The sequence below is a fragment of the Psittacula echo genome (genome assembly GCF_963264785.1).
Source record: "Psittacula echo genome assembly, chromosome: 10".
In the NCBI taxonomy this organism is placed as follows: domain Eukaryota; kingdom Metazoa; phylum Chordata; class Aves; order Psittaciformes; family Psittacidae; genus Psittacula; species Psittacula echo.
This window is the reverse complement of record NC_137741.1, coordinates 14,957,690-14,978,096: the sequence shown is the minus strand read 5'-3', so window position 1 is coordinate 14,978,096 and position 20,407 is coordinate 14,957,690. Positions and strand designations below refer to the sequence as shown.

Below are 20,407 nucleotides of genomic sequence, written 5' to 3'. Positions count from 1 at the left end.
ATTCAGAACAAGAACAGGCAAGAAATGGAGAGGTCTCAGACTGGGCAGGATTGGCAGCAAAGTCTTCTGTGGGTTGTGTCCAGCAACCTATGGATGCTTCCTTCCCTGTGCTGGCAGGTGAATGGCCCAGGTAGCTGTCAAACCTGAGCCTAACAGTGCTATAAACTAATGGCACAGACATGCCCCAAACGGTTGAACCATCCCTTCAGAGGATTACCCCAATATATTCCTGCACAGCCCATCTGTTTTCAGCAGTCCTTTCAGGATCAGAGAGCCAGGTTTCAGTCTATGCTGTATCTACAGCTCATGATCATCACATTTCCTTTCTCTTTGGAGTCTTGGAGCTCTTCTTCCTTAGAAGGGCCACTGTCAAACCTTACCCGCTTGGGTGTAATTGACAATATCTTTTATGCTCTGGAGTCTTTTTTATTTCCTAAGGGTGATTCTGGGTTTTTTTGGCAAGAGATAGTCTTCCCTTGTAAGACTGCTATTGATATCGATCTGCCCATTTTCTCTGAGGCTCTGGCCAGCACCACTGGATCCAAGGAAGGAAATTTGGCATAAGATTAGATGCTTCACGCATTACAGTCATGCAGAGGAGCTTAAGGACCTACACAGAACAGTGCCCAACTCCCAGGAGTCCCTCTGCAGTTAACAGGATTAAATGGAACTTTCATTTTAGTCACAGGACAGTATTTTCATCCAAGATGCACTGTCAGGGACTTTGCTGCTTTCTTCTGAAGCCATGGCTATACAGATCTTCTGCTGGGATTGAGTGGCAAGCGTTTCATATGGCAGCAAAAGAGGCGATCCATCTGTAATGCTTTGTTGGCACCCGGCAGAAGCGCTAAAGAACATCAGAGCCTTTTTTGCTTATTGTTGATGAAAACAAGAGACTGGCACCATCATCAAGTAGCCACCCTTGCAGTTTTGCCCTCCTGAGCTTTCTAAAGGAGAGAGCAGCCACCAAACACCTCCCACAGCCTTGCATCTTCCAGCTGCCATCCCTGGGTGGGCAAATAGGAGCAACCCCAAATAGGAGGTTAACCCCAGACTCCAGCAACACTTGGCTCTTCTGGTCTTCTGCTCTCACACAGTGGCACATTTGCAGCGTTTCCAGCCAGAAGAGCCCCTTCTAGTTCTTGAGCGGGGACTGGCAGCTCCTTACTGATGCATCTAATGCAGTTACTTATCACTTATGCGTTTAGAGCAGATCCATCAAAAGAAGTCCTGCTACAGGTCTGAATTCAGCATATTACACACAATAGCTCCCTGGAAGGAGAAAAATGACACTTACCTGTCTTTAAGCGAGTCCCTTCTCAATCACCTGCAATATCTGCGCACTGTCAGATGCGATGGCTTTGGGGGAAGTGTACCTCTGGAGTTGTTCTAGCAGTGCTGAGCATATGACTGGAGCTTAAATATTCTTAAACGTGCAACCCCCTCTGGCACCATTTGATGAACAAATATGTCTCAGGAAACACAAAGCAAACCTGCAGCCACCTTCAGCAGTCTATGGGGGACTGGACCAGGTACCACCAAGGAAGAAGTGACCATGCACAGCTGCTCCTGCAGTCCCCAAATATTGCTTGGCACTGATGCAGCAAAACCAAAATGCTCTGTTGATCCAGTATATCTCTAAAAGTATCAGGCAACAAGGCTTCATAAGGAAATCTGAGCAGATGTACAACTCTTTAGCCTGGGAAGGCAAGTTCACATTGGTAGTGTTTGAAATATGCATACTGCATTACCATGATGTCACCTTACATCCCTGTTACTGGCACCAAGGACTGCATCCTGGCAGGATCAGGCCCTGGCCACATGCAGAGCACCAACTTGCAAGACCTCCTTCTCCCTTGTATTCTATGTTGCAGTACACTTCATCACCTCACTGGTCTAGTCCACAGACTGCGAACATCCCTCCCTCTCCCAATTATCTTAATAAACAGCCTGGACACAGCTCTGGCTCACTCAAGATAATGGTGACCTGGCCATGATTAGCTTATTCAGACATCCTGGCAGTTTACCTAACCTCATGTGACTCCAGCCTGGCTCTTTCTGACTTCTCGTGAAAGAGGCTGATCTTCAGCAGCAGCTGAGCTGCTATTAATGGATGGAGCCCCACATACAGACATGGGCTGCTCCCCAAATCCAGGCTGGAGCAATGGAGGTTACTTGCCGTGAAAACAAGCTTTTGCCTACTCCAAAGGCTTGGGGAACAGCAGCAGCCTACAGGCAGACCTGGTGGGGTGGTATCAGCACCAAGATATAAAACAGAAACACGGGGTTATGGACAATCCCATATACCGGATTACTGAGGAGCATCTCTGCATATGACATTTCCGCCTGCCTGTCTGAACTCAACCTAAGAACAAAAGCAGCACCCGTCAGCCAGCCACACAACAGGAACATTTGAAGCAAACCCTTGGAGAAAAAAGCCCAAATAATCTGAAATCATAGGCAAATCCTTGCAAAAAGTCAACTCATCTGCAGGAACCGGGCACAGGTCACAAATGACTCACTAACAGCAGAGCAAATCATTTAACCAGCGCTTGGAACAAATCCCTCCACTTTGTAGAGAACAGCCAAAATTTATTCCTGCTGATTTGTCAGCAGTTGCACTCACAAGTTCAAAATGAATATCAAGTTTCACATGTAGTTCTCTTGTACTCACACTCTGCTTTACTGCTGGAGAGACCATCACCTTCCCTTAGAAGAGGAATCACACTGCGTTTATTTACTGGGACTGGGAGCATGGGTTGGGATTTATTCTACCTCTTAATTTGACAAACTCAAAGCCTGAACTTCACCTCAAAGCGCTATCTGGCAAAAGCTCAGTTAACACTCTTGAATTCCTGTGCTGATTTCAATAAGAACAGGCACTTACCACTTCTCTGGAAACCAGTTACCAAATCCCAGTGAGGAAGACGGACAAGCAACCCCCAAAACTGCAACGGTGAATCCAAGGAGTTGAAATTCAGAGCTGAAGAACATAAGGAACTGACACAACCAAACACAGCTACCAGCAGAAGAAGAAAGGTGCCATATCTGCCCTCTGCCTTCTCTGTCTTCCTCATATGTCACTTTACAAGAAGTGCAAAGGAAGCCACACTGGGAGAATTAACTTATTTTTACCATTGAGTTCCCTACGTAATTTTTTAGGGCTCAAGGCAAAACAGTACGTGTGTGATCCCCCATGGTGGAGACACGGGGTAGGATGCCCTACAGCCTGCAGTGCACCCCTGTGGCACAACAAGCTCAGGCCATCAGAGATGTGGGGCTGGCAGTTGATGCTCTGTGGCATCAGACCATATGCTGGCACCACCAAGGAGACTGCCTGTCATGAGGAGAGGGGAAAGGGGGGAACACTGAAGAAACCACAAAAGATATGCCATTGCTTCACCAGGTAAAGCACCTTTTCTAGCTGAGTGTGTGCCACCCTCCTGTTATACTCTTTCCCCTTCAAAGGGCTGTATGGACTTTCCTGCAGATTGTTAAACTTCTCTGCCAATTGATCAAGGGCTGCAGGTGCTGGTAAATACACAGTTAATAAAGATTCTCATTGCGAAAACCACACCAGAAACCTTTCAAAACATTAAGCAAAAATGAAGTCACCCAGCATTGATTTCTTGCATGCTCTCTTCCTGCTGCTCCTCCAGACCTGTGGTTTTTAGCTTTACTACTGTATCTAGGCCTCTTTATCCTCTGCTAATGCCAAGGCTTAACCTCAAGGATCTGCAGCATGTTCTGAGTACAAATCAGAACAGAGTGGTGACGCGCTGCTGCAGTTTGCTGAAACAGCAGAAGCACCTTCCTCCAACTGTCCTCAGCTCCTGGGACTTCTGCCTCTGCCTCCCTGGACAGCAGGGCACAGACACATGCTGGAAAAGCTAAAGACCTGGTGGTAGAGAAAACCATCACCTTCAAAAGCAGGGCTGGCTCTTAAAAGCACATCTAAATAAACAAAAGAGCAGCAAAGGACATCAAGCCTCAGCCAGTGCAACTTGCATAAGCAGCTATGGAGACTCAATATACCTACAGCATCACACACATCAAACACTTGACCAAGCAAGTCAGAGCCTAAGGTCCCACTGGGCCACACACTGCTTCCATCATGCAGAGAGGTATTGTGCCATCGTCATACTGTGCCCATCACACTCACTCCAGGCACGGAGCCTTCACATGGGTACATCAGGCAACAGAGGTGACCAAGAAGCAAACACAAGGATAAACGAGTACCCAACCCATTTGCATTGCATGTCAGAGCCTGTGGGCATGTTAAGCTAGCTCCGTGGGAGCTGGCGGCATCAAAAACATTGTGGGAACTCATATGTAAGGATCGGTTGGCCTGAAATACAAAGCAAAGTGAACTAAGGCTGACCATACCAGCAACCTGAGTAACTGGCTAATCAACCCTCTGTTTGCAATGTTTCTGGGTTGTGAAACATGAGCAGACCCTGGAGCAGTGGGGAGGAAAAGGCAGAGCTACCAACACCCATATTTGTTCCCCACACCTCAGAAACGAAAGAGATATAGGGATAAAATCCAATGCAGATCGGCTGCCCATCCTGTGTATAAGATTATATGTGAGGAGACAACCATTTGTCTCAGGCATCACAAGCATTCCTGGAAAGGTACAGATCTCAGCCATCACCTAATCCTGTGAACCATAGTACACAGTCGCTTCCAGAAGCACACTCATTAGAAGGGAATAGCATTCAGAAATTCACTCATGCCATCATTTTGAGACATTGCTTGAAAGTCATGTCAGGAAGTTAAAGGAACAGAAGGATGCTGGAAACCATATTTCTATTTTGCTCATCAAAACTCTCACCAGGTAATCTAAGAGGGTTCCAGCAACATCCACCAATATCAGCTCAAACACACTCCAGCCTCGTGCCCGCAATCACCTGCAGGTTGGCACAGCAACTTGAAGTCATGTAAATGACATGTAAATATCATCATATAAATGATCATCAATGATACTAAGACACAGCCACTAAGACACATCCTGATGCCACACCCTGCATGTTGCAGAGTGGTTCCTCTCTCCTCCCGGAGCAACCATCCTTACATGATAAGGAGCCCAAGAGCAGCAGGCACTTTTACCCCACTCCATCAAACACATACTTGCTAGCTTAGTATGCTAATTGTCCCTGATTAAGAGACAACAGTTAGCACCCAACAGGAGAACAATTTGCACAGTCAAGCATGGAGACCTGCAGCAACAGCATGTCCTGAAACAAAAAACCACTGCAGCCAGAACAATCATTTAGTGTCAAGCTCCCTGAGAGATAAGTCTCCTAATAAAACTCCTTGCACTAGGTGTAGAAACTTGTCTTGGCAAATCCTCACACAATCTCCCAGCAGTACTGCCTTGTCCCTGAGAATATGACCATTTTGAGCTACAAAAAACAACAGGTTGTCAACTGAGATGATCAGCAGCTAAGCTCTCAGGCAAGAAAACATCTTTGTGCCTGATGAGACTGACAGAAGCAAGAGCTACACCTGAGCAATGTTCATATCACAACTGTAAATCCCACCCTCCGCGCCCCCCAAAGAAGAGAACAAACCGGACTCCCCACACATGGACCATCTCATGAAGAAGTAGACTATGGGATGTGTCATTCTGAATGTTTTATTTATTTTGTCTTCAAAGAAGAGGCCTGATGCAGCTGTTTCGTTAGAAAATAAAGTGTTTATTAAGAAACTAGACATTGAACACCCCTATAGTCTCTGTGAAAAGGGACCGTCCATTTCCCATTAGCACAGGATGATAGTTATGGCAAGATAAGAATGCTCAAAGATGGAGGAGTCTCATTGACAGAAAATGAGGTAATGATTTACAATAATTAAAAATAAAATAAAATTTAACAAAACAAAGAAAACATCCTTAGGCTTGCTACTTAAAGCCACCAATTGCAAACGGCCATGACTGGCTTTTGTTTTTCAGCAGTGAGGAACCAGAGACTTTAATTGGTGTTAAACAAATTGAGACATTGATCACAGTGGGGAGAACTGCTTTAAATTACGCTGTTCGGTCCGGAGAATTTCTTCTAAGCAGAGATGGACCTGAGCTGCAAAATTCAACCCTTCCTCTGCTAAGGTGTTTGGATATAGGCTTCTGGTCCAGGCTCACGGATGTATCTCTACGACTGATACAGACAGCTGAGAGCAGGGTCCCCTGAACAGTGCTAGGGAGAGGAGACAGTTCAGATGGACAAGACATCCCCAGGTCAGGTGGGAGACTTCCAGAAGACGGGGAAATTCAGTTCAGACAAGCACCCAGTGATTCGCACGCTTGGCGAAGCTCCTCCTCTCTCTGTGGATCCGCAGGTTGAGGTGTCAATAGCACACGGCCGCAGGTCCTCTCTGGCGGTGCACCTCTTGCATTTCCAGCTCCGATGCGGGCAGGAAACATTGCTGGGAGTTTTGGTCATGGTTTCTGAAGCCATCCAACCTGAGCCAGGCCTCCGTGTCCTAATGCAGATGCCCCCCCTAAGGCATGTCCATTAACTTAAAGCAATCTGCTACCGTTTCTCCTCTACTCTTCTATTGCACTTTACCTCTTTATGCGAATGAACCATGAGAAGCAAGAGAATGGAATATTCCTAGGGACATCCCTGTGGGAAAGCTGATAGTAAAACCTCCTGGCAATCTCCAAGGTGGTTCATGCAGGTCACCTATAAAGGCAGGATGAAGCAGAACATCCCACTCTGAGGCTTCTGCCCAGTTCTGGCAGTGGGGGGATCGTGACTCTTTCCAGTGGTAGTGACGCTTCAGGGCTGGTGATTTGAGATACCCCTGATGCGACAAGGTCATCTCTGGCCACCAAGAAGGCAAGCAAAGCTGAGTGGCTGCTGAGCAAGCTCCTGGTTCAATACTCCTCTCAGAAAAGGGTCTGGCCACACCTGAAGCTTTTGGAAGGTTTTTTTTTTAGCTCTAGGAAAAATCTGCCTTGCTTACAGGTTATCACTGATACGTGCGAGCACATCTGTTTTTCCCGTACACGTGACATCCAGAGAGTCCAAGGAAAGCCCTGCAAGTTGCCACAAGGGCAGCTGGCTTCTCTTGAGGACAGGATAAAAGGGTTTACTTTTCCATCTGAGAGGCTTTGGATGAAGTAAGACAAAAGTGGGATGGGAGAGGGGGAGAGAATACAAATATTGGCCAGAGAACAGGATCGATACTCCTGTTTATGCCAGAGAAGAACCAACAGAATACTTATTTTTCCTCTCCTTCAGTCAGCCAGCCTCGAGCTGATGGTCCTGGGTACGTGACTGGGTTACAATCAATCTCTAGTTGGGTGGGAATACAGGGGAGAGCTAAAGGGGGCTGGAAAAGGCCCAGCAACTGGGACCTGCGTGCGTCTGATACGCTCTTCCACTTTGCTTACTGCCCTAGTCCTGGCAAGGACACAAACCCTCCTGCGCTATGGATTCTCCATCCATGCGGGAAGTCCAGGCAACTCCTCAGATAAAGCTCATCGTTCAAGCAGCAAGGAGAGACCAGAGTACGACAACGATATAGTCAGATCCAACAAGCCGCTCTAACACATACAAACAGACAGACAGACAAAAAAAGCCTCCTAGAATATGTGCACTTCAAAGATAACAACATTCTCTTCCTGTCAGAGAAGACTTTTCTTTCTTTCTTTCTTTCTTTCTTTCTTTCTTTCCATTATTGTTCCTTCCAACATTATTTTCTGTGCAAGAACTGGGAGCGGGGCTGCCTTTGTTCTTACCAAAAGTCTTCATTCTGCTTTAGGTTCTTCCAGGCTCCCCGCCTCGGCTCGCTCTGGGAGACTTCCCATGGCAGTGCCACATAAGAGGTGATGGCAGCATTCACTGGGTGTTGCGAAGACACAAGCTTACAAGGAAAACTCCAAGCAGGGAGGACATGACTAAAGATGTCAGTTTGGTTGGCTTGGTTGGTTTTGTTTTGTGTTTTTATTTTAAAGCAAAAGTACAATTATTTACTGTGTTATTAGGATGACTCCTTTCAACTGGGTTTTAAATTCTCTTTATTTGCTCTCATTGCTGCTGTTGTGCCTTGCAGGAATATTTAACGAACACAGCGACCATTGGAGGAAAAGAACAACCCTGTTATCTGGTGACAGAAAACCAGTTTCAGTTGGCTTTAACGTGTGTACAGGCAGGGCTGTAAAGTCCTATTAGGAGGAGACCTCAATCCATACAGACCACGCTTACTGCTTCCCACCATTTTGAGGGCACAGCCTATAAACTTGACATCAGAACAGGGACTTTTAAGGAGTTTTTAAAAGCCATGACGTCCTTTGCTGAAATAAACACTGACATCCTCAACATAAATGCCTTGGTTAAGAGGTTTGGAATGTCCAGGGAGGCTTATTGGATTCAACATAATTTCTCTGAAACCTAAAGGGGAAAAAAAAACAGAAAAAAGAAAAAAGCAAAATAAAGTAAACGAAAAAACAAAAAAGAGCAAAACTAGAAAAAAAGAGAGAGATATCGACACACATGTAATTATTAAAAAGAACCAAATGAATAACCAGCAAACGGCTGCCATTAAATTAAAGCCAAAATGCCCTCTCTGGGCAGGGCTACCTCACTCCATCTTTCCATGAGGAACAGGCAATTATTCCATGTGGTACATGCAGACACAAGTGCTCTGAGGACAAGGGGCATGCAACCAGTCTGGACAGAGAACTGGGAACAACTCTTTTCTAAAGGTTCCCACTCACTGGGAGTGAAAAAGTCCTAATTCCTGCCTAGTCCATCTTTCCCTCCAGCAGGAAGTAAGGAAAATGGAGAATTATTCCTATGTTTCTCATGATTTATTTAGTCTGGCTTAATATTTCTGAGGCTGAAGAGTACCATTGCAAGGCTGGGGAGACTCACAGATTTCCTTAGTCCTGGCTGTCCCATCTACACTGAAACTTGCACACTGGAGGCATCTTCTCCTTCCATGACCCCACCTCTTTAAAAGCAATTTGAAGGTTTAGGATTTGCCAGAAATACTGGCCAGATGAAAAGGAAAAATAAGAGGAGCAGAGAACACAGGCATGCTCCTTCCTTAGAAACTTACTGGGCAAATACATTTCCAAGGGTTGTATTAACCATCTCTTCATAATGCTCCTGCCTTGGGATGCCCCAGCCAGGGAACTAATTACTAGTGTGTTTTTAATAATAATTAGCATCTAATCATTTCTATAGTAAAGATGAACATTTTTCTCTAAAGCTAAATAAATGCAAATATTCAGGACTTGTCAGAGAATGGTTCTCTGGACTGGAAGAAGAAAGCCTGTTATGCAGCATTGGATGTAAGCTCCAGGAAGGAATCCTTCTGCTGAGATATCCACAACCCTTTCCTCAAGGTCTGACTGAAGGAGGGCACAATCTGGTTCACTGTTAGGACACATCCTGATGTTTAGCCTGCATTTCTCTGTTTTCTGTCATTTTTTGTGCTGAGTCGTGCATGTTCTTGCAGAAAAGACTCATGCATTTGTCTTCAGGTGTCAGCTCATTTTTTACATTACTTTCTCGGACACCCATTTGTAATGATATTTCTCCTAACTGAGGATAATGAACTGGAAAGAGACATAGGCATAGGTCATTGAAGGTAGCTGCTAAGACTGCAGTGAAGTTGCTTTTAGCTCAGATCAAGCTTGTGGACATAAGAGGCTTCTATGCCAGCTTAGCAAAATCCCCAGTACAGATCCACTGAATTGCCAGGACCAAGACATTGCTCTATTCTGTCCCAACTCTCAAGGGCCCAAAGGGCTTTTCCATGGAAATTACTGGGATGTTTTGGCTACACAATGGCTTTAACATCGGCAAAGTGCTCCCGCTCCTCATACAGTTACAGGATCCTCAACAAAGCAGATAATTTAGCCCAAGCCTGGCATCACTAGAGCAGCATGGAGCAGTTTGGATACCCTTGTGAATTGATCTCAATAAGAAAAGTGTTTTCCACGAGGCTAGGAACAGAAAGTTTCTCACACCAAATTTACACCAGCCAGAAGATTCCTCCCCCATCCCATTTCTTCCTTCTGTTTTTTTCTTTTATATCTATTTATATTTCTTCGCTGCACTATCTTATTCCATCTGCTCATCAAATGCATGCCTTTTTTGATGAACCTGAGGATGAAGACAAAAGCTGTTTGTTTGGTTTGGAACTGCTTAAACTTGTTTGGGGGAAACTATCTGTTATTCTCAGTGGCCCTGAAGGGCTGATCCACATGGGGAGAGTAAGCCAGGCTCGGCTTCAGTTCATGTGTCATAAACAAAATTTATAGGCAAATTCCAAGCGTTGAAATAGCATTAGTGGTGAGAAAGAGCCTAGCTCAACTCTCGGAGTTTAAAGTGCTGATGCTTGGAAATGTGTATGCAAACCAAGTCCATTTCTTATCAGAGTTACTGGGAGACAAATAAACATGGCATCCCTGAACATCGCTATTTATCGTGTTTTGTTTTTCATAATATAAATATGTTTTATGACTACCCAAAGGATAGCTGGGAAAGTCTATGCTCAACAATACCAAGTATCTCCAAGGAGCACTCCTGTCTGCTTTTATTTTCTTTGCATTTCTTAGCTCTGCTAAATTAAGGCAATTCCACTTCTGCCGGACCACATCCAACAGACCTAAAAACCCACTGGGGACAAACAGCCTCAGCAAAGGGACATGTGAAAGATCAGCAAAGCTTAAGGCTGGAGATGCTGAGGGCTCTGCTCTTTGTCATCAGTGCTATGCTGTGAATCCCAGCTGCAGGGATCTCCAGTGACAGCAGGATCTTTGCGGGATGGGACTGCAGCAGGGGTTACTCCATAACCAACATGCAGTTGCTATTGAGGATGATTGTGAAAGTGGCAAACAGCCTATGTTTCTGAAGCTCAGGGGCTGAATACATGCACCACTGGCTTTGGAAAGCAATGCAGCAACATTCATTTTGGCATCCTCTCCTTCTGATTTATCAAGTCCCCAAGGAATCTGAAAAACCCCATGCTTATCTCCAGACCGGTTTTCTCTCTTTCCTCGCTGCTGTCTCCCATATTGCACTGCTACTTTCAACCCCATTCTCTTGTATGGAGCAGAAACCAACAAGGCTCTTGCTAGGTTTATGTTTTCACTGTCAGATGTGAGATGGATGATGTTTACTGAGATGTCCAGAGTTAAATGGGTGAATCTCAACAGGTTCAGAATTTGGATGTTACTATGACAAATGTCACCTTTCTCTCATCAAAGCTACTAGCTCCTGAAAAACTAGTTTGGAAATGTCTTAGAGAATCTGGGGTGTTTATTTTACTTCTTTCTCCCTTCCCCGTCCCCCCCTAAAAAAAAGAGAAACAAAGTGTTCATTTTCTTAGAATGACTTGGGGAAATTTTAAAAGCAATCTCTTTTGTTTGACATTTGTCAGTGCTAGCTGGAAAATGAGAAGAAATATGCTATATTTGACACATTGATTATAGATTTGGAGGGAAACTCCAATATACAAGCCTGAAAATAGAAGGAGGTAAAAACCCCACCTTGTAGATTCAAATCAAAAGCATCTCAAGAGCTACAAAATCAGGAAGGGTCTGACAGGTTGAACTTTGTGCTTCTCCTTCTAGTGAGAACACTTTTTCAATTAAAACATGATACTGTCTCTACTAATAGCCATGGTATGGTGGTGGAATAAATGTATGGAGAGTGCTGGAGAACAGGGAAGGAGGAATGAGCTCAGATTTGCTGTGCAGCTCTAACAGCTTGAGATGGAAGGGGAAGATGGGGCATTTTCTCTAAGCAGGCTGGAAGGATGTGGCAATGGAAGGACAAGAAAATTGAAGGCAACTGAACCATGCAATCAGTTTGTGTCCTCAGCCCTGGCCATCCACTTAGTCCTCCAGAGCTGTCCTGCACTTCCCACCACCCTGGCTGTGGGATCTCAGCCACTGTTCCCCATGCACATACCCAATGCAGCCTAGAGACAGTTCCTGCAAGGAACACTGTTCCTCCACTGACTGAGAACAAGACTAAGGTGACAAACCAGGTAATTTCAACTTGCCTTCATTGTAAGCCTTCTGGTAAAATTGCAAGCACTAAAATATACCATGCTTCTAGGGCTTTTAAGATCCGAGGCTGCTCCAGGTCACTGGAGAAGAGCAGCAGGGAACATGACATGGGGAAGAGAGGGAACCACACAGAAAACAATGCCGAACTCCTCATGGCAGCCCCATCCACCACAGCAGGAGTGGTGCAGCCCAGTTTTGAAACCCAAGGATGGAAACCGCTTCTAAAACATGAGCAAAAATTGCTGTGGGAACAGATAAGAAAAGCAACAGGATGCCATGCGATGCCTGGCAAAAATGGGTTAAACAAAAATAGCAAATTAGGGGCAACAAGCTGGCCAAACATAACACTGCTATCCACACAGCCCACATTAGGCAATAGAGCTTTGATCTCTCTTCCGTGTTACAGCAGAATTTATGATATAAAGGAAAAGCAATAGGGGACTCCAACAACAGAGTACATTTTATCTTTCTCTATGCACAGATATGAAGTATGAATAGCATCAAAGAAGGCATGAAAACCATCAAGCCTGGCCTGCATCCAGAGCAAAAGAAACAGCCATCCGTCTAGTCAAAACCAGGACTGATAAGTCTATATCAGAGGGTAAAGCAACACAGCGGTCCAAGTTCTCTGTCATGGATGGGTTCATCTGCAGGGCTATGATACAAAACTCTCTTTTTTTTCCCCCTCATTCCTCCCCCAACATATAATATAACAGGGTGAGATGCAACTGAGCCTGAGGCCTTGCTTGCTACAACAAAGCAGTCACAGAACGTCAGCAGAAGCACACCACAAGGTTCTCCCTGATGCTCTCAGCTGCATATAACCACATCATCTCCTCTACCATCCAAAGTAAAGTCAAAGAGCCTAGATCTGCTCTCATTTACACCAGTCTGACCCTGTTGACCGCAATGGAGAACTGCAAGAAAATTCAGTCCACAGATGAATTTCACACTGACACACAGACCTCAAGCCGACCTTCAAGTAGATAACAGCCTGCTTAAGAGTCAAGGAGAGCTACAGAAATGTTTATGATTGTTCATTTTCATGGAAACTGGGTCCTTATTATTCCCTTCCACAGCACAGCAGCTCACCTTGTATCTTCATTCATTTTCCAGGGTTTTAACCTCAGGCATAAGAGTCTCCCACTTTGCTCAATGAGACTTGTCATCACTGGAAACCTCTTGGGAATGTGCTAGATGGAGCTCTAGCTAGTTTGTGGCATCTTCATCTTCTCCACAATTCAAAATCACAAGCAGGGGGTCGCAGCACTGCATATGTTTTTGAGGGCAGGAAAGGGAAGAGATGGACTGAGAGCAAGAGAAGCAGCAGAAGCAAATGGGTCCAGAAGATCCCATTTCCACACAAGCTTCTCTCATGCTTAGAGCAGAGGAAGGGGTAGGAGAATACCGCAGGCACTCAGCAGCCAAACAATGCTCCATGAGAAAAGGGCAGTGTTCGCAGCTTTCCACGCAGTGAACTCTTTAAGACTATGTAAGATCCGTTAAACCTTCGGTCGGAGAAACTCCAGTATCCGTTGCATTTCTACAGTTGCCACCGTTACTGTGGGCCATGTCCATGTTAGCCGGGATCACAAGTTTGTTTTCTCTGGAACTCTTGCATGGATGGAGTACTTCCAAGATTCTAAATGATGTAGCCTGATAGCTCAGGAGGCAGAGCTCCAAGATTCCCCACTGATCCCCCTTAGGAAAAGCCCCAGAGTAGGAAAGCACTTACCAGAGTATAAAATAGAAAACATAACAAGGAAAAAGAAATATCTATTTAAGACCAAGGGCAAAATAAAAAGGCTATTTTCAGGTCTGAGATACCCTGTGATTTGAGCCAAAGCTACCCTCCATGTCTAGAGGCACAGCCAATGCTTTTCTCCAGCCTGCACTGAGGTGCAGCTACTTAAAGCCACTCGGAGGACCACTGCATGATGGAAAGCAGCCAGATCAGTTGGGCCTCATCAGTTTGTTTTTGTTAGATTGAAGCCAAAGTATGTGAAATGACTTGTAAAAAGGACTAGGGAAGGGGGAAGCACTGGGCACCCAGCAGTCTCGTCCACAACATGCAGAGCTTAGTCTCTGCCTTGTTCAAATCGTACTGGGTCACAAAGGAGGTACCTGGGCAAAGAGGATGGCTGGTTTGTCCCTCGCAATATCCATCAATATGCAAAAGTGTGTGGCAAAACTCTTGAGGTTTATAGGTCAGCTGTGAGAACAAGCTGCAGCAAGGGGCTTGCAGAACACCTTAAGGTTCAGTGGTAGCTGACATCCTGGGCATCATCGAGCTGCCTCTGTCCCTCTGTGTGCTCACACTGCTGCATCCAGGAGCCTTCTCCTCTGCAATTCCCACCACTGGAGGAACCACCACAGCTCCCTGCCTCTACAAGTCCCCATTTCTCACCACTGCACTCTCTCTGCACTCCACAAAGCCCATGGGACCCGGCATGAAAGATCCCATCCCAACAAGTAATACATCATTTTCATCACTTTGGTTTTCAGATATACTCTTGTCAATCATGTCTTTAAGTCAGCCCTCAGAGTGCAGCCAATTTAAGCACTGTGCTTAACATGACAACAGCTTCTCATTTCCACTTTGCCTGACAGGTATCCGTGTCCCTCCAACACCTCCTGTGTTCCCCAGCTGCTTCAGATAGCAATAGTTACCCTGAGAATTTCACAGTTATTGAAACCACTGACTAATCCGCCCAGAAATGACTATCCACTGGGGAAGAATCTAGTTGGGCTCATGTTCCCTAATTGCTGATTAATTCCAATTATGGTACAGCTGATCCACCAGTACCACAGATCGCCACATCAAAGAGCCAACCAGCAAAGGAAGCCCCTGAGTTAGAACAGCAACAGCCCTGTTGCAAACTTCATTTCAGGCAGAGAGAGCTTCATGAACATTAATTTGTTACGCCTCGCTCATTCCCTGCGGAGGCAGGAGCTGTTATATGCATGATACAGATGGCAAAACAGTGGCATGGAGCAGGACCACGGTTTCTTCCAAGTCCCTGAAGGAACCGCTGTCAGTCACGGGCACTTAACAAGGAATAGCCCCAGCTCCCAGACTCCTGTGCTCTCCGGGAGCTCTGAGGTCTAGAAGGGGACATGAAGGGCTTTGTAAAGCCAGATGGCTGGGATATGAGAGCAGACACCAAAAGGAGACACACACAGTGGATGTGGAAGCACACAACCGCTGTCGTCTGCAGCTGGGGCCTTCCCTGCCCGGGCAGTGCCAATGATGTTCTCCTGCTCTTCAGAGGGCATCATGAAGAAACTGATCAAGGCCCAAAATATATCCTTGCTTGCTTAAGTCTCTTTATTCTGCCATCTGCTCCAGCAATACCTCATGTCATCTGGAAAGGCCAGAGCTGCCCTCCAGGAAGCCCAGGAGCAGTACAAGCCTGAGAGCCTGAAGTGTTGAGTGGAGCATCCTGTGGGGAAACATGATTTTGTGGAGTTTATAAGATGAGGATGGGAACCGAGGAGCGCAGGAGATGTTGGCAGGAAAGGAGGCACCGAGCACTTCAGAGGAGCTGTAAATGAGAACAGGAAGAGCTGAGGGCAAAACCACAGTGAGAGCAGTAGGGAGCCTGGAGAAACAAGGTTCTGTTGATTTTGGAGGCTGTTCGGATGCTGTGTTGTCTGGAATTCTTGTTCTTTGTCTGTGTCTCTCCAATGTTCCTACTCTGCTGATCGCTTTGGAAATGAAGGCTGTCAGTGCAGCTCTTCTTCTCTTGATACTTGCCCCACTAGATGGTTCTCAAATTAAGCTGCCTTCTGCACCAAAACATACCAGAAAAGTGACATGATTCTTCTCAGGAGAGAGCTCCCCATTCCAGAATCTGTTTCAAGACCATGATTTGGTACCTGCCAGTGTGTGGCAAGCTCTAAAACACACACCCCAGGATGCAGGGAGGGCTGTGCTTTCCCCAAGGGAAGAGGGGACAGCAAGCAGGGGAACATAGGTTTGCACTGAGATCATGCTGCTCCTAAGGAACAGTTTGGGTAGTGCCAGCCAAATGAGTGGCAGGGATTTGTGGTGCCCCCTTCATTCTACAGGAGGGGAGAAAGGGATTTGCTCCCACAAAACTCACATGATATATAGCATGTTTTTGCAAGAGAAATACCTGGAAGGATCTTTGCAGCCAACAAAGCAGAGATGGGGTGAGTGGGAAACCCCCCAAGCAGTGCACTGGGGGGCTGCTGCTGTGCAAGGAGAGCCTCACTCCAGCCCACAGCAGAGGGTGAGCTTTGCAGAGCACGGAAGGTCTGGCAAATCACAGCAGGGCAGCAAAGGGAGACCTAAGCCCAAAACATATGCCTCCTGTCAATTAGGAGTCTTCATTCAAATGTGGGAGGAAGGACCAGTGCTCCTTTCCTACAGGCTTTTTCCAGCAGGTGGTCTAGCTGTGAATTGTTGCTCCAGCAGTCAGCTCCAAGCTTAATGAACTACATGGCTGCCAGACCATTCTCTGACCCAGTTTCATTATGGTCTGAAAGTAAGCCTCCCTCTCTCCCTTCTCCCCGTCACCTAAACACATAACGCACTTAAAGCGCTGCAGCCCAATCTTATTTCACACCACGTAATTCTGTGCAAGCCTATTGTGTCAGGCCCACTTGTGCCATTGGCATGTGTTAATCAAATATCAGTAGAGATTAGGTACAGGGAAAGGGCTGAGGTCCCAGCCCTCTGAATGGGGAGGCACTTGAACATGGAAACTCCTGGGAACATGACTATCCAAAATCCATTTTCCTTCTGCCAGAGGCTTTCATCCTTGAGAAAAGGGGAAACAGCTTTACTTAAACAATAAGTTTTTTCTTCTTCTCCATCATCTATCATTAGAAGTCCTGCCTCCCACCACAGCCAGGACATGTCCTTTATGTATGTTATTCCTCAAAGCAAGAGCTGCCCACACCAGGGCAAAAAACATACACTTCTAATGACACTTTCATATCTGCACATGCAACTAAATGTAAGAGATCACAGTCCACAGCCCTAAATTCAATCTCAGTGTCAAAATCAGCCTATGCAGAAAGGAACCAGAGCTGAACAACGCCAAAAGTGCCAGCACAAAGCAGAGAGAGCATGCACTCAACCTGCTGCATGTGGGACACGTGGGATGGCCAGTGGGGAAGCGTGTGAGAGCAAAGCAGAGAGCGATGCTGCGGCACAGAGCACGTGGCAGGGAGCAAAGGAGTGCAGAGAGGGGCCCGGAAGCGCGAGCACCCACGTGTGGGGCTGGGAGCATAGCACTGCTGAGCATTTACTCTCACTTTACATTACAGATTTAATGGCTTTTAACGAGAGACTTTGTAAGCGATCAGGAATTGGAACAAAAGGAGCTGGGGGAATAATTATTCTAACCAGGGGAGCTAAAGAACATGGCAAAATCGCGTGCTGAGCAATCATGCTAATTAAAGGCACCCAGAAGAATCAAGAGAGAAACGCCAAATGGTTTTCACTCTGCTGCCCTAATCCACTAACTGCCTCGTCACTGACTCCCACCAGCTGTGGGAAGGACAGCTCCGGGTGAGTTGGTTTGCAGCAATAAAGGATGGAGCTAAACAAGTGGCACAGGGGGTTTGGTCCCCTCTGTGGTGGGCTAAAGTGATGCTTAACAGTGGCTGCTTGGCACCAGCAGCCAGGGAGGTTGGAGACCAAATGCCCTCATAGCCTCTGGCTGAGCAGCAAGGGTCCAAACACACTTCCCAGAAAGGAGAACAGCTACTGGCAGCTACAGTATGAAGCTAAACACAAATCACAGCCACAGCCCTGGTCCTTTTCAGCTGGTCAGCTGCTGCTTCTGTAATTAGCTGTGTTACATGGCTCAGCACAGTGGTCTGTGTCCAGGGAGCATGTTTCCCATTTCATACCAAAGCTCTGGCAACATTGCACGTGCTGCTTTCCTTGTCTACACAGCTTTGGTCATCACTGAGTTGGATCCACTCAGGTTGGTGCAGTGGCTTTCAAAGGTTTTTTACATCTTCTTTTACATCTTCTACGTAGTGGCCATCATCTTCTACTGTTTAAAGTGCCAGCAGGGGTTCATACCATGATAGCATTAAAAAGGAAGAGCTAACATTGCAACATGGGGAGATTTTCACTCAGAAGTGGAGACTAGGAAATTGTCCACATTGTAGGGAAAGGAAATGAACACAATATTGCTCCAACAGACTAGAAGCTTTACAGACCCAAATAAAAGCTCCCATGCGCTCAGCCAGCTGTGAAACCCAAGGCAGACTCCTCAAGGAGCTGCTGAGCCTTGACCTGTTGGGGATGTTACGGGAAGATCTTCCTCAGGCATTGCTGGAATCCAACAAGGCATCACATGCCAAGGCAGACGGGTGCAGAAAACACGATTAAGAGAGCAAGACACACAATGGTGAAACGGCACGCTCAGTACAAAGAAGTCTCTCTCTGTCCTTTCCAGCCTCCAGGAGAAGGTTCACCTTGGATAACTGCTTGAATAAGATGTGAATGCTTTTCTCTCCAGCAGTGCAGACCTGAGTTTTGCTGCAACGGTTGCCTGTGTTGGCGCAGTGAGAGATGTACATAGGGGAAGTGGGTCAGCAGAAAAACAAATGCTAACAATTGCCATCAAGTAACAGCTTTCTATTTAAAAAGCAATGGTTTGTTTGTTAATCAACAGGTCCATTAACACGGAGCAAACGCCTCTCTAATGGACACCCACAGGATCATGGGCTGAACTATTTGTGTGCAGCATCTTTTGATTGATTCACCCTAAAGATCATCAAGTAAATGAGAGAGGATGTAATATTTCTGCAGGAAATATTCCAGAGCGGATACATTGATTGCGACACTCAGCCAGCTGCTGTGTGCCAGTCTCGTCTTAAAGAGACTTCATATTTGATTCTCTGATTAAATATTTTGAGGCCGAGAACAAATCGGGGACATTGGCTGGACCAGGCGCTTGGCCCATGAAGACCTGGTACCCTGCCAAGGAGGATCACATGAGTTGCCAGCATCCAACCTGCTCTTCTTCCTGCCCTCAGGGCTCATGATCCCTTTCCCTTGGTCCTTGCCTAGCCACACAAATCACTGCCACTTTGCTGCCTTGGCCTCCCACCACTAAATCCTTGACCTAAGCCAATGGAGCCTACTTGGTCCTTGGAGTCCCACACCAGGAACACTGATCTGTTGACTCATTCCTTCAACTCCTACCTGCAGCTAAAGCTGCAAAGTCACGGTCCATTCTGCCTGCCAATGCCTCTCTGACTCCTGCTCTGTCACCACAACAAAGCCATTTTTAATCAAAAGCCCACTGAATGCCCAATGGGACAGGAGGAGGCTGAGAATAAGGAATACCCTGAGAACAAAGGCAAAAAGGCCTGGACCCATAGCAATGAAACCATCAGCTGAATAATTTTCCAGAGCAGCAATCCCGAGTGGCAGAGATGGCCCAGGAGCCAGAGCTAAACGCTTGCTGTAATCTCCAGTTTGCTATAGCAGGCTCTTTTTCCCACAGACCAAAAGCTGGGCTGACACCTCCTTTACGAGCTGCTGAAATAAACCAACATCTTCTGAACCAGCCCTGCAAAAACACAGTGACACTTCCAGTTACAAGCAAGCCCTGCCATCACTCACCACGGCACAGCCTTGGAGTTGTTGAAGCTGCCCTGAATGAGACCAGTGGGGGCCAGGAGAGCTGGGCTGCTGGCACCGCTTCTGACACAACATGCTTATTTCAATTGCAAAACAGCCACACAAATTGAGACCAGACCCTCCTTTTCCCCTCTGAGCTACTCATAAATAACAGAGGCGTAAGGTGAAGGGTCTTTGAGGCAGGTGAAACACAGAGGTACAAAGAACCGAGCGCCTAATTGGAGACAAAAGCAGAAAGCTAAACACTCACCCGGGTCCCATGGGGAGACACAGCTAACCCTCCCCTCCGGAGACAAGCTCCATCAAGAGGGCATCCAGCCAGTTGGAATAATGACTCCTTGAGGCAAATGAGAGGTGCCAGCAGCTACAAATGAGGGCCTTTCTCTGCTGTAGCTTCCATCCTTTCTCCCCTCCAGTAGTGGCAGGAAAAAGGTAATAAAAGGAGCCTGCGGGTCCCATTCAGGCTGAACTACGTGTGCCTCACAGCCAGGCAACAAAGTAAGAGCTGCAGGTATAAGCTTAGCCATGGGTGCTGGGTTCCTGCCTCCACTTCCTTTCTTTTCAAAGGAAACAAAATTGAGTTTGCATCGACTACTGAGAAAATGAGACAACATTATACAGGACATGACCCTCCGCAATCAAATTAGGGCATTGCCACAGCATAACCAGCACGGAATATGTAACCCTGATAGCGTATAGGATCAAGGAGAGTGATTTTATGCAGCAAACATTAACAGACA

At 46.4% G+C, this 20,407-nt stretch overlaps 1 protein-coding gene across 4 annotated transcripts in view; it reads right to left on the bottom strand.

The window, feature by feature from the left end:
* Nucleotides 1–20,407, bottom strand: part of NTRK3 (neurotrophic receptor tyrosine kinase 3) — a 205,736-nt gene that overhangs the window by 61,283 nt on the left and 124,046 nt on the right. Inside the window, exon 13 of one of the 4 annotated variants that reach the window (XM_080626564.1) lies at nucleotides 7,718–8,396. The exons of the other annotated variants lie outside the window; for them this stretch is intronic. Coding sequence (XP_080482690.1) covers nucleotides 8,278–8,396 — 119 coding nt within the window. The 3' untranslated portion in view covers nucleotides 7,718–8,277. Of the gene's footprint in view, nucleotides 1–7,717; nucleotides 8,397–20,407 lie in introns of those variants that run through there. 4 annotated transcript variants of the gene reach the window in all.